Source organism: Bombina bombina, chromosome 1 (genome assembly GCF_027579735.1).
Source record: "Bombina bombina isolate aBomBom1 chromosome 1, aBomBom1.pri, whole genome shotgun sequence".
Classification (NCBI taxonomy): domain Eukaryota; kingdom Metazoa; phylum Chordata; class Amphibia; order Anura; family Bombinatoridae; genus Bombina; species Bombina bombina.
This window is the reverse complement of record NC_069499.1, coordinates 823,255,940-823,270,696: the sequence shown is the minus strand read 5'-3', so window position 1 is coordinate 823,270,696 and position 14,757 is coordinate 823,255,940. Positions and strand designations below refer to the sequence as shown.

The 14,757-nt window shown below is 39.1% G+C and overlaps 1 protein-coding gene across 1 annotated transcript in view; it reads right to left on the bottom strand.

The window, feature by feature from the left end:
- Positions 1-14,757, bottom strand: part of LOC128646014 (zinc finger protein 391-like) — a 95,396-nt gene that overhangs the window by 58,099 nt on the left and 22,540 nt on the right. Inside the window, exons 4-7 of the mRNA XM_053699404.1 lie at positions 6,442-6,501; positions 4,806-4,953; positions 1,624-1,719; positions 310-405 (exon numbers count right to left, since the gene is read on the bottom strand). Coding sequence (XP_053555379.1) covers positions 310-405; positions 1,624-1,719; positions 4,806-4,953; positions 6,442-6,501 — 400 coding nt within the window. The remainder of the gene's footprint in view (positions 1-309; positions 406-1,623; positions 1,720-4,805; positions 4,954-6,441; positions 6,502-14,757) is intronic.

Sequence of the window (14,757 nt, the reverse complement as noted above, 5' to 3'; positions counted from 1 at the left end):
CTCGTCGGAAACAGAAGTTATGAAGCAGTGGTCTAAAGACCGCTGCTCCATAACCTGTCTGCCTGATCTGAGGCTGTGGACAGAAATCAACCCTATCGAATACAATCGGGCTGATTGACACCCCCTGCTAGCGGCCGATTGGCCGCAAAGCTACAGGGGGCGGCATTGCACCAACAGTTCACAAGAACTGCTGGTACAATGATAAATGCCGACAGCGTATGCTGTCGGCATTTATCGATGTTTAGCGGACATGATAGCTACATCGTATCATGTCCACTCGCACTATGTTAAATATACCCCTTGACTTACCTGTGCTGCTGCTGTCTGAGAAGTCCTGATTCAGAATGTCCGTTACACACAGATCTTCTGTTTGTTCATTTAATATAACTTCAGTCCTATTGTCACCTGCGCAAAATATATAATACTGATTACATTTTATAACTTCACGTGTGTACAGTGTTTCCAGTCTTAACGCAACATTCATTTCAAATTAACCCACTACAAGATAATTAATTTAGTGCTACAGACAGATAATTTTTTTAGTGACATTTTAGCTTATATATACCAGCTTTTCATCACCTTTGTTTTTTCAACCTTTCCTTCTGATACAGTATCATGTCTTGTTTCTATAGTTATTTCTAAATGTGTAAATTTGATAGGACAGAATTGCAGTGCAGTCAATAGATTGAACACAAATTCATAACAAATAAAGTTAAACATTACCTCTGTTCTGATAAAGAAAAAGAATCAACAAAAAAAAAAAAATCGCTATAGACTTAAAAGGTATAGGAAAGTCCCAATTAAACTTGCATAATTTAGATAAAGCATGCCATATTAAGACATTTCTATTTTCAAATGTCCTTCGTTATCTTGGTATCCCTTGTTGAAAAAGAATACGCCCATATCCTACACTTGTGGCAGCTAGCTGCTGATTGGTGCCTGCTCACATTTGTCTCTTGTGATTGGCTAACTAGGGGCTAGATTATAAGTAGAGTGCAAATTATCGCTTTTGCAAAAGCAATATTTGCGCTCCACTTAGTAATACCAGCAAATATGCATTGGTATTACAAGTTAGGCGCAATGTGAACACGACCTCACGTTCGCATTTGCCCCTGTAAGATGCATGTTAATGCTGTAAAATTGTCAATAACATGCAGTAGTACTTAAAATGCCGTTTACTCTTAGGGAGCGAGGGACTTTTATCTGCGTTGATATTTGTACTTCAGGGACACGTGACCTCTCATTTGAAAGAGGAGAATAGAGAAAGGTGACATTTGTCCATTCACGATAAAAATAAAACATTTTATTTTTAACATGTTAGCAACAATAATCTGTTTATCTAATTAGATCAAATTCATTATTACACTTTATGAGGCAGAATTATCAAATGTCTGTCGGACCTTATCCGAAAGTGCGCCTCATTAGACCGCTACTTTAGACCGCTACTTTATAACTTTAGACCGCTACTTTATAACTGCTGTTTCTGGCGAGCCTGCAGGCTCGCCAGAAACACGGGGCCTCAAGCTCCATTCAGAGCTTGATAGATAGGCCCCATGTATCTTTAACAGCCCAATGACACCTGCAAACACTGACACCTGCAAACTTTTCAACATTTAGACTGACCTGTGCTGCTGCTGTCAGAGATGTCCTGATTCAGAATGTCTGTTACACACAGCTCTTCTGTTTGTTCATTTAATATAACTTCGGGCCTAACATCACCTGCACAAAATATTTAACATTGATTACTTTTTATAACTTTAAGAAAATCAATTTAGTACTACACACAGATCATTTTTTTGTGACATTTTAGCTTATTTATACCAGCTTTTCATCAACGTTTTTTTTTTTTATCCTTTCCTTCTGATACAGTATCATGTCTTGTTTCTTTAGCTACTATTTCTAAATGTGTAAATTTGATAGGACAGAATTGCAGTGCAGCCACTAGAATGAACACAAATCCATAACAAATTAAAGTACATTTAAAAGTTAAACATTACCTCTGTTAAAGAAAAAAAATTAACAAAAAAACTCTCTATAGACTTAAAAAAGTATAGGAAACTCAAAATTAAACTTGCATAATTTAGATAAAGCATGCCATTATAAGACATTTCTATTTTCAAATGTGCTTCGTTATCTTGGTATCCCTTGTTGAAAAAGAATACGCACATATCCTACACTAGTGGGAGCTAGCTGCTGATTGGTGCCTGCTCACATTTGTCTCTTGTGATTGGCTAACTAGGGACTAGATTATAAGTAGAGCGAAAAATATTGCTTTCTCAAAAGCAAAATTTAGCTCCACTAAGTAATACCAGAGCAAGCATTGGTATTGCAAATTAGGTGCTCACGAGATCTCGCTTCCATAGGCTCCAATGGCATGGCAAAGAACCTAGCGCAGCGAAGGGGGTAAGTTGCGCAACAATTGTTAAATATATATGTATATGAATATATACATATAAACTTATGTGTTAATATAATATATATATATATATATATATATATATCACATATTAACACATAAATATATATGTATGTAAGCATATACATATATATTTACAGGGAACACACAGTTCCCCATAGACCACAATGTAAAGGCATTTTTCAGTGCTCCCTTTAACCACTTATAACTTCTTTGTGCAGTTAATATTTTCAAAAATAAAGATACTGTTTTTTTTTTTTTAATTCATACAGGAACTGGTTATTTATCATTGCGTCTGTAAACGGGTGAATTTGCCCGTTTAGGGGCCATGATAAATTAGCGCTCCACTTGTAATCTAGCCCTAGATGTGTTCATCTAGCTGCCAGTAGTGCAATGCTGTTGCTTCAGCAAATGATAATGAATCAAATTCGATAATAGAAGTAAATTGAAAAGATTATTAAACCCTTAACGACCAGCGCCGTATCCTGTACGATGCTGGTCATTATGCTCTTAAGTCCTGGGCTTCGCTCTGCCGCAATCTCGCTCAAAATAGCGAGGTTGCGCTATTTATGCATGCCCCACGAGTGGGGCACTGCAGAAATAGATTTGCAGAGTTACCGATGCAGAGGCCCTCTGTGACCCTCTCTACAGCGTGGTGCTGATTGTTTGTTAAGGATGGAGGCGGGTGGGCGGCCCATCGCTGTAGGGGGCGGGAAGAGAGTGGGACCGCTACGTCACGCTACAGGTATTTGAAAAAACAAAAAAAACATGTGTCACAGTGAGTGGGAAGGAGGAAGGAGAGGCAATGAGGGGGATCCTATGTGGGATTCGTTGCCAGAAAGGGATCTGGGAGGGGGTAGAGTATCGAGGGGTGGGCAGCTACACTTCAGAAAAAAGGGTATTTTTTTAAAATCTGCCAAATTTGCAGTAAACTGGGTAGTGGCAGACAGCTGCCAGTACCTAAGATGGCAGCAAATAGGTAGAGGGGGAGGGTTAGAGAGCTGTTTGGGGGGGGGGATCAGGGAGGTTGGAATACTACCCTGCAGAAAATACATTTAAAAAAAATAAAAAATACCTTTTTTTTTTATACTGGCAGACTTTCTGCCAGTACTTAAGATGTGGATGACCTTTAGGGGGTGGGGAGGGAAGAGAGCTGTTTGAGAGGGGTAAGGGAGGGATCAGGGGTGGGATGTGTCAGGTGGGAGGCTGATTTCCACACTAAAGCTAAAATTAACCCTACAAGCTACCTAACTAACCCCTTCACTGCTGGGCATAATACACGTGTGGTGCGCAGCGGCATTAAGTGGCCTTCTAACAAAAAGCAATGCCAAAGCCATATATGTCTGCTATTTCTGAACAAAGAGGATCCCAGAGAAGCATTTACAACCATTTATTCCATGATTGAACAAACTGTTTGTAAATAATTTCAGTGAGAAACCTAAAATTGTGAAAAAGTTAACAATTTTTTTAATTTGATCGCATTTGGCAGTGAAATGGTGGCATGAAATATACCAAAATGTGCCTAGATCAATACTTTGGGTTGTCTACTAAAAAATGTATATAGTTTTGATAGGTAAATATAAAAAAGCTATATTTCTGTTTAAATGTAGTGATGGCAAAAATGCTAAACATGCTCTGGTCTTTTGGGGAAGTTTTTGTCTAAAATGCCTTAAGGGGTTAAAATTGTTTGCTCTATCCAAATCATTAAAGAACATTTTTGAATTTCCTGTCCCTTTAATTAAAAATGGATTGTTTTCATGAGTTTAAATGTTAACATATGGAATCTCAGATGCATAAAGGGACACAAAACACTCTCACATTGTAATATACAAACAAGTTCTTTCTTTATCTGACCCCTATCCTGTAAATTAACTCTGATAATTGTGAGTTTGTATTGTGCATTTCCATTTTTCACAATTGAAAGACTTTATAAGCGTAACCCTTATACGTAGCTGTCACTAGTTGGTGTTATCAGATAAGGAACTGTAAAACAACACAAGCTGTGCTAACAAAATGACTGTGCCAAGCCTTGTTTACTACTAGCCTGTTTGGCTCCTCCAAATGAGGGAAATTGTAGGAGATGTCTGGCCATTGAAAAACAATTGAAGCTAACACAGTCTGAAAGCTTTAACACTTGAGTGACACAATTATTTACTACAACACCACTAAAATGTCTTATAAATTACAAGGTACTTTATTTCCCTTTAATACAAATCAGGTAAGCTGGTCCTATTGCATTGATTGGATGAATTTAGTTTATTAATTAGTGTTGGATCAATGGATATCAGAAGACATGTTCATTTACAGCTTACTGTACTGCTGTGTACAGTTTTGAAGATTTAGGTGTGACATTCTAATATCTATCTTTGGAATTTAACCAGAGCATCACCAATTGTGTTTTGCGTTGGGGTTTCCACAGTGCTAAGTGTCTGGTGATTCTCCATCTTGATGTTTTCATAAAGCTCACTGTGTCCTTCTATATACTCCCACTCCTCCACTGAGAAATACACTGCAACATCACCGCACCGAATAGGCACCTGAAACACAAATGGGGAAGACCTGTGAAGTGACCAAAAACTACTGAAAGTCAAACGTTATTAATTATAACTAGACACAGACACATATGCAGATGTCTTTAACTTTCTTGATTTGTAGAAGCACAATAGAATAGCTTCCATTGAGTTGGTAAAGTGTGGAAACTAGTGGTAACTTAAAAAAATCTCCATAGACTTTAATGGAGATAAATGTTTTTATCACCAGTTTCCACAATTTACCACCTCCATGGAAACTATGGGCTCGCTTCCATTGAGTCGTAATTCGGTTTGTGTGCACTCGCAAACCGATAAATATGCTGTCGGAAGCAATATCGTTTATCGACTGTTTCCAATGGCGCGTTATACCTCAATATCGGCAGCCGGACTTCTGCTGCCGAAAAGATCTTCGCGTGCCATAGAAAGTAATAGAAGCCGTTAATCGATAAATTATACCAGGTTTCCAATGAAAGCGCTAACCGTTAATACACTGTCGGAGGCTGTCGATACATTGAGAAATATTACACCCAGCTCAACGTTGGTAAAGAGGTTTATTTATCCTCACATTCAGATGTTAGTAAGTTTATATCACCTTATTTTGCATGTTCACTGTTTGGATAAAAAGCAAAACCTATCACGCTACATCACAGTTTAGTAGAAAAAAATTAACAACTGGGGGAAAAAAAAAAAACAATAACAAAAATCTTCATAGATGTTACTAGTTTTTAAATTCACAATTCAAATGTGGTCTAGTCCAGTAGTTTTAGAGATATAACCCAGGGTTACTGAACTGTTGCATATATCAGATAATATATTATAATGGCAGTTTGAAATAAAACACAACCCTCTAAAGGTGTTAAACACATAGGTAAAGCCCCCAAAAGAATATAGCTGGTGATTTACAGGGTCGTGTAACTGTTGCTGCCAATTGGCTCACTGGAAAATTTGCTTTGTAGAATAAATGGGATATTTACCTTTATTAAAAAGTTGCTAATGCTACTCAGAATCATATCTTATAAGTGCAACTACTAATGAGATCTTTAAATATTAAAGGGACAGTCAATCCGTTTATTACCCATTCCCCAGTGTTGAGGCTTTGATAAATATCACCCTATGTTGGTGCTCTGCGCACCTAACACGTAGAATCTGAATGCTGACAAGATACTTATACAACTGTGAAGATAATGATAAAGAACAAAGACACAGACAGATGTAGACACAGATTTGGCCAGTTAATAGGAAAATGTAAGTTACATTTTGTAATGTTTTGCCAATTACTTTTTATACCAGCTGTATAGTTTTAAATGCATGTTAAATTGTTTCTTTAATTTACATTTAAAATAACTGGTTTTGTTAATTGAAACCACCACTTATTGTTTTCAATAACATGCACATTTAAATGGGCTGAATTTTTAGGAACAGCACAGTCTCTTCTCTTCTCAGTACAGGCTCCCTTTAAGTAAGTTCAGTGCCCTATTTTCCAGTAGTGCTCACCTCTCCTGTCAGCTGGTGAATGTTGCTGTGGGGAGAGTTCTTTTTCACAACGGTGTATTCCTGCAGAAAAAATATCATACAGCTGTCACTATTAAAACTACAGTGCTAGAAGTCACACACAGTATTAAACTATACAGAATGTACAATTACAATATCAAGTCCACCGAAACATAATTATATATATACTGTATATATATATATATATATATATATATATATATATATATATATATATATATATATATATATATATATGCAATGGAAAGCTGAGAATTTAAAGACATGAGCGGTTAGGTCTGAAATAGGAGCCAAAACGGGAAGCTGTGTCGGCGCCTCTCCCAACACAAACCTGAGCCTGCAGACCAGGCTGCTCGTTCTCAGGTGTAAATAACAACAAGGAAAACAGAATTTATGCTTACCTGATAAATTACTTTCTCCAACGGTGTGTCCGGTCCACGGCGTCATCCTTACTTGTGGGAATATCTCTTCCCCAACAGGAAATGGCAAAGAGTCCCAGCAAAGCTGGCCATATAGTCCCTCCTAGGCTCCGCCCACCCCAGTCATTCGACCGACGGACAGGAGGAAAAAATAGGAGAAACCATATGGTACTGTGGTGACTGTAGTTAGAGAAAATAATTCATCGGACCTGATTAAAAAAAAACCAGGGCGGGCCGTGGACCGGACACACCGTTGGAGAAAGTAATTTATCAGGTAAGCATAAATTCTGTTTTCTCCAACATTGGTGTGTCCGGTCCACGGCGTCATCCTTACTTGTGGGAACCAATACCAAAGCTTTAGGACACGGATGAAGGGAGGGAGCAAATCAGGTCATCTAAACGGAAGGCACCACGGCTTGCAAAACCTTTCTCCCAAAAATAGCCTCCGAAGAAGCAAAAGTATCAAATTTGTAAAATTTGGCAAAAGTGTGCAGTGAAGACCAAGTCGCTGCCTTACATATCTGATCAACAGAAGCCTCGTTCTTGAAGGCCCATGTGGAAGCTACAGCCCTAGTGGAGTGAGCTGTGATTCTTTCAGGAGGCTGCCGTCCGACAGTCTCATAAGCCAATCGGATGATGCTTTTAAGCCAAAAAGAAAGAGAGGTAGAAGTTGCTTTTTGACCTTTCCTTTTACCAGAATAGACGACAAACAGAGAAGAAGTTTGTCTGAAGTCTTTCGTAGCTTCTAAGTAGAATTTTAGAGCACGGACTACATCTAAATTGTGTAGCAAACGTTCCTTCTTTGAAACTGTATTCGGACACAAAGAAGGTACAACTATCTCCTGATTAATATTTTTGTTGGAAACAACCTTTGGTAGAAAACCAGGCTTAGTACGCAAAACAACCTTATCTGAATGGAACACCAGATAGGGTGGAGTATATTGTAGAGCAGATAACTCAGAAACTCTTCTAGCAGAAGAAATAGCAACCAAAAACAAAACTTTCCAAGATAACAACTTAATATCTACGGAATGCAAAGGTTCAAACGGAACCCCTTGAAAAAATGAAAGAACTAGATTTAAACTCCAGGGAGGAGTCAAAGGTCTGTAAACAGGCTTGATCCGAACCAAAGCCTGAACAAATGCTTGAACATCTGGCACAACTGCCAGTCGTTTGTGCAGTAGGACAGATAAAGCAGAAATCTGTCCCTTTAGAGAACTTGCAGATAATCCTTTATCCAAACCTTCTTGTAGAAAGGAAAGAATCCTAGGAATCTTTATCTTATTCCATGGGAATCCCTTGGATTCACACCAGCAGATATATCTTTTCCATATTTTATGGTAAATCTTTCTAGTTACCGGTTTTCTGGCTTGAACCAGAGTATCTATCACGGAATCTGAAAACCCACGCTTTGATAGAATCAAGCGTTCAATCTCCAAGCCGACAGCTGGAGAGAGACCAGATTTGGATGTTCGAATGGACCCTGAACAAGAAGGTCCTGTCTCAAAGGTAGCTTCCATGGTGGAACCGATGACATATTCACCAGGTCTGCATACCAAGTCCTGCGTGGCCACCCAGGAGCTATCAAGATCACCGAGGCCCTCTCCTGTTTGATCCTGGCTACCAGCCTGGGGATGAGAGGAAACGGTGGAAACACATAAGCTAGGTTGAAGGTCCAAGGCGCTACTAGTGCATCCACTAGAGTCACCTTGGGATCCCTGGATCTGGACCCGTAGCAAAGAACCTTGAATTTCTGACGGGACGCCATCAGATCCATATCTGGAATGCCCCATAGTTGCGTCAACTGGGCAAAGATCTCCGGGTGGAGTTCCCACTCCCCCGGATGGAATGTCTGACGACTCAAATAATCCGCTTCCCAGTTTTCCACACCTGGAATGTGGATCGCAGATAGGTGGCAGGAGTGATTCTCCGCCCATTGTATTATTTTGGTCACTTCTTTCATCGCCAGGGAACTCCTTGTTCCCCCCTGATGATTGATATACGCAACAGTCGTCATGTTGTCTGATTGGAATCTTATGAATCTGGCCCTTGCTAGCTGAGGCCAAGCCTTGAGAGCATTGAATATCGCTCTTAGTTCCAGAATGTTTATCGGGAGAAGAGACTCTTCCCGAGACCACAGTCCCTGAGTTTCAGGGATTCCCAGACCGCGCCCCAGCCCACTAGGCTGGCGTCGGTCGTGACGATGACCCACTCTGGACTGCGGAAGCTCATTCCCTGGGATAGGTGATCCTGGGTTAGCCACCAACGGACTGAGTCTCTGGTCTTCTGATCTACTTGAATCACTGGAGACAAGTCTGTATAATCCCCATTCCACTGTTTCAGCATGCACAGTTGTAATGGTCTTAGATGAATTCGCGTAAAAGGAACTATGTCCATTGCTGCAACCATCAATCCTACTACTTCCATGCACTGAGCTACGGAAGGACGAGGAATAGAATGAAGAACTTGACAAGCGTTTAGAAGTTTTGACTTTCTGACATCTGTCAAGAAAATCCTCATTTCTAAGGAATCTATTATTGTTCCCAAGAAGGGAACTCTTGTCGACGGAGACAGGGAACTTTTTTCTATGTTCACCTTCCATCCATGAGATCTGAGAAAGGCCAGAACGATGTCTGAGTGAGCCTTTGCCTTTGAAAGAGACGACGCTTGTACTAGAATGTCGTCCTTGGTCTTAGAACCGCTAGAAGGGATCCGAGTACCTTTGTGAAAATCCTTGGAGCAGTGGCTAACCCAAATGGGAGGGCCACAAACTGGTAATGTTTGTCCAGAAAGGCGAACCTTAGGAACTGATGATGTTCCTTGTGGATAGGGATATGTAGATACGCATCCTTTAGATCCACGGTAGTCATAAATTGACCTTCCTGAATTGTGGGTAGAATCGTTCGAATGGTTTCCATCTTGAACGATGGTACTCTGAGAAATTTGTTTAGAATCTTTAAATCCAGGATTGGTCTGAAAGTTCCCTCTTTTTTGGGAACTACAAACAGATTTGAGTAAAATCCCATTCCTTGTTCCGCCGTTGGAACTGGGTGTATCACTCCCATCTTTAATAGGTCTTCTACACAATGTAAGAATGCCTGTCTCTTTATTTGGTTTGAGGATAAGTGAGACATGTGGAACCTTCCCCTCGGGGGTAGTTCCTTGAACTCCAGAAGATAACCCTGAGAAACTATTTCTAGCGTCCAGGGATCCTGAACATCTCTTGCCCAAGCCTGAGCAAAGAGAGAGAGTCTGCCCCCCACTAGATCCGGTCCCGGATCGGGGGCTACTCCTTCATGCTGTTTTGTTAGCAGCGGCAGGCTTCTTGGCCTGCTTACCCTTGTTCCAGCCTTGCATCGGTTTCCAGGCTGGTTTGTTCTGTGAGGTATTACCCTCTTGCTTAGAGGATGCAGAATTAGAGCCCGGTCCGTTCCTGAAATTACGAAAGGAACGAAAATTAGACTTATTCTTGGCTTTGAAAGGCCTATCTTGTGGGAGGGCGTGGCCCTTTCCCCCAGTGATGTCTGAGATAATCTCTTTCAATTCTGGCCCAAAGGGAGTTTTACCCTTGAAGGGGATATTAAGCAATTTTGTCTTGGATGATACATCCGCTGACCAAGACTTTAGCCAAAGCGCTCTGCGCGGCACAATTGCAAACCCTGAATTTTTCGCCGCTAATCTAGCTATTTGCAAAGCGGCATCTAAAATAAAAGAGTTAGCCAACTTAAGTGCGTGAACTCTGTCCATAGCCCCCTCATATGGAGTCTCTCTACTGAGTGACTTTTCTAGTTCCTCGAACCAGAACCACGCTGCTGTAGTGAAAGGAACAATGCACGAAATGGGTTGAAGAAGGTAACCTTGCTGTATAAAAATCTTTTTAAGCAAACCCTCCAATTTTTTATCCATAGGATCTTTGAAAGCACAATTATCCTCGATAGGAATAGTAGTGCGCTTGTTTAGAGTAGAAACTGCCCCCTCGACCTTAGGGACTGTCTACCATAAGTCCTTTCTGGGGTCGACCATAGGAAATAATTTCTTAAATATAGGAGGGGGAACAAAAGGTATGCCGGGCTTCTCCCATTCCTTATTCACTATGTCCGCCACCCGCTTGGGTATAGGAAAAGCGTCGGGGTGCACCGGAACCTCTAGGAACTTGTCCATCTTGCATAATTTTTCTGGAATGACCAGGTTGTCACAATCATCCAGAGTAGATAACACCTCCTTAAGCAGTGCGCGGAGATGTTCTAATTTAAATTTAAATGTCACAACATCAGGTTCAGCCTGTTGGGAAATTTTTCCTGAATCTGAAATTTCCCCATCTGACAAAACCTCCCTCATGGCCCCTTCAGATTGGTGTGAGGGTATGACAGAACAATTATCATCAGCGCCCTCCTGCTCTTCAGTGTTTAAAACAGAGCAATCGCGCTTTCTCTGATATGCAGGCATTTTGGATAAAATATTTGCTATGGAGTTATCCATTACAGCCGTCAATTGTTGCATGGTAATAAGCATTGGCACGCTAGAAGTACTAGGAACCTCCTGCGTGGGCAAAACTGGTGTAGACACAGAAGGAGATGATGTAGAACCATGTCTACTCCCTTCATCTGATTAATCATCTTGGGCAACTTCATTATCTGTGACAGTACTGTCCATACTTTGTTTGGACGCTTTAGCACAATTATCACATAATTTAGAAGGGGGAGACACATTGACTTTCATACATATAGAACATAGCTTATCTGAAGGCACAGACATGTTAAACAGGCTTAAACTTGTCAGTAAAACACAAAAAACGTTTTAAATCAAAACCGTTACTGTCTCTTTAAATTTTAAACAGAACACACTTTATTACTGAATATGTGAAAAAATATGAAGGAATTGTTCAAAATTTACCAAAATTTCACCACAGTGTCTTAAAGCATTAAAAGTATTGCACACCAATTTTCAGAGCTTTAACCCTTAAAATAACGAAACCGGAGCCGGTTACATTTTTAACCCCTCTACAGTCCCAGCTACAGCCTTTGCTGCGACTCTACCAAACCCAGAGGGGAATACGATACCAAATGACGCCTTCTAGGAACTTTTCCAACTATTTTCAGGTCCTCACACATGCATCTGCATGTCTTGCTCTCAAAAACAACTGTGCAGTAATGGCGCGAAAATGAGGCTCAGCCTACAACTGGGAAGGCCCTTCCTGACTGGAAAAGGTGTCTAACATAGTGCCTGGCGTTAAAAAACGTTCCCCAAGTTTATAAATGTGAAATACCAGCATAAACATGTATAAAATGCCCAAATAAAGCAATCGATTTTGCCCATAAAAGTGTCTACCAGTTTTATAGCCCATATTAAGCCCTTTATTCTGCTTGAGACTAAGAAAATGGCTTACCGGTCCCCATGAGGGGAAATGACAGCCTTCCAGCATTACACAGTCTTGTTAGAAATATGGCTAGTCATACCTTAAGCAGAAAAGTCTGCTAACTGTTTCCCCCAACTGAAGTTACTTCATCTCAACAGTCCTATGTGGAAACAGCAAAGGATTTTAGTTACTGTCTGCTAAAATCATCTTCCTCTCACAAACAGAATTCTTCATCTCTTTCTGTTTCAGAGTAAATAGTACATACCAGTACTATTTTAAAATAACAAACTCTTGATAGTAGAATAAAAAAAAAAACTACAACCAAACACCACATACTCTTAACCATCTCCGTGGAGATGTTGCCTGTGCAACGGCAAAGAGAATGACTGGGGTGGGCGGAGCCTAGGAGGGACTATATGACCAGCTTTGCTGGGACTCTTTGCCATTTCCTGTTGGGGAAGAGATATTCCCACAAGTAAGGATGACGCCGTGGACCGGACACACCAATGTTGGAGAAAATTTCCCTAATACACGGTTCCCAGACCAAAATAAATGTCCATTGAATTAGGCACTACACAAGCACTTTACTCAAGGTTAAATGTAACAATTCATACCTTTATTATTCGTGTTACAAACACTCTGCATACATATGCGTGGTGACTACCAGGAGACACAGGTGTAAGTGGAGTGTGACGTCATCTGACGCGTTTCACGCCCTTCTGCCGCTTTGTCAAAAGATGTGGAGGTGTGTAGTATTGGCATACTTTTAAATGGTTACCATTATTCAAAACAAAGAAACACCTCCCCTATCATGATGTCACAGTATTGGACTATGTTTCAATATCGACTAAAACAATGTTGTATAATACAAAAAGTGCTGAATATAGTGATAAAAGTGCATATTAAATGTGTTAGTTGTTTAATAGCTGAATATTATAATTTCAAATACTTTAAAAATTTACGGCTATACAGACTTGTCATTCGGAACAAAATTGGACAAAGCAATATGTGTTCATTTGCATTCAATAGGTTATATTGCTGTTATTTAGAAGTGGATTATCACATCATTGCTATTCGATTATCAACAATTATGTTAATGTTGTCAAATTGTAGTATTATTTCACTATATCTATGCATGATCGTACTTTGTTTATTAACTGAAACTGTAACCCTTTAAATTTCTTATCTGTCTAGAGACATACCAATAGCTTGTCTAGCCCACATAGTTTATTTATAGTTGTTACAATGTAGACACTCAATTCGTAATTTCTTAGAGTGTTCAGTAATCGAATCAGACTAAAATATCTTAAAGCCGTATTATAAGTGATTTTTAAAAAAGAACAAACATGTACTTTACACCTGACTTCTAATTTATTTGTTTAAATTTACCGTTAGTATAATTTTGTAATATTAATTTTTAATTTGTAAATTTTCATTTTATTAATATTTTAAATTTTGTTACTTGGTTTTAGTCATTACTTGTGGCTTTTTCTATACTTGGTATGTTATATTATTATTTTGAATAGTATTAGATTATTTATTTATTCAAAAATAGTTTTTTATTGATAATATTAATACTATTTGTACAGGAAGTGTTAACTTTAGTAATGTAGGGATATTGATGCATATTGGAATTTACTATAACATCTCCTTAGTTTCCTTGGTACAAGTCTATATCCCATCTAGAGTTTATTCCCTTAGGTTCTTTTGTTCCTAGTTTAAATATCCATTTTGCTTCCCTATCCAACAGTTTTCTAAATCTATCTCCTCCTCTCTTATTGGCTGATATAAAATCAATAGCTTGAAATTTAAATGCTAAATAAATTCTAAGTTATATTTGCAAACCTGTGGCACTGCGATGGGGGCAAAATTTGCCCCCTCGTATGCCAATTTATTTTTAGGGTGGTTTGAAGCCACATATATTTTTGGTCAACCAAATGAATTTGCAAGTTTCATCGAGTTCTACGCCAGATTTATAGACGACCTTCTATTTATCTGGCGTGGCACGAATGAACAATGTCACGATTTTGTCAAATTTCTAAATAACAATGACCTTAATCTTAAATTTACCTTTAAAGTAGATAAAGACAAAGTCAATTATCTAGACATTACGCTGAGGGCATGCAATGGCAAGATAGTCACTGAATTGTTTAGAAAAGAAATCTCTGGAAATACCATTCTAAGAGCTGACTCGTGTCATCCAGTACATACCACTAAGGGCATACCAAAGGGACAGCTAAAGAGAATTAGAAGGATATGTACTTATGACAGTGACTATCTAAATCATTCCCAAAATTTAGTTGATAGGCTAACAGACAGAGGTTATGATAGAAAGAAACTCATGTCAGTCAGAGCAGAAATAGCCAAAATTAAAAGGCAAGACCTAATTCATAAAACTGATACACATGAACTGAATAAATAAAAAAAATGGAAAAGTGACAGTATAGTTTGTGTTACACAATTTAGCAAACAATTTAATCAGATCAAAAACATTGTAAATAACAACTTAAAAATACTTAAACT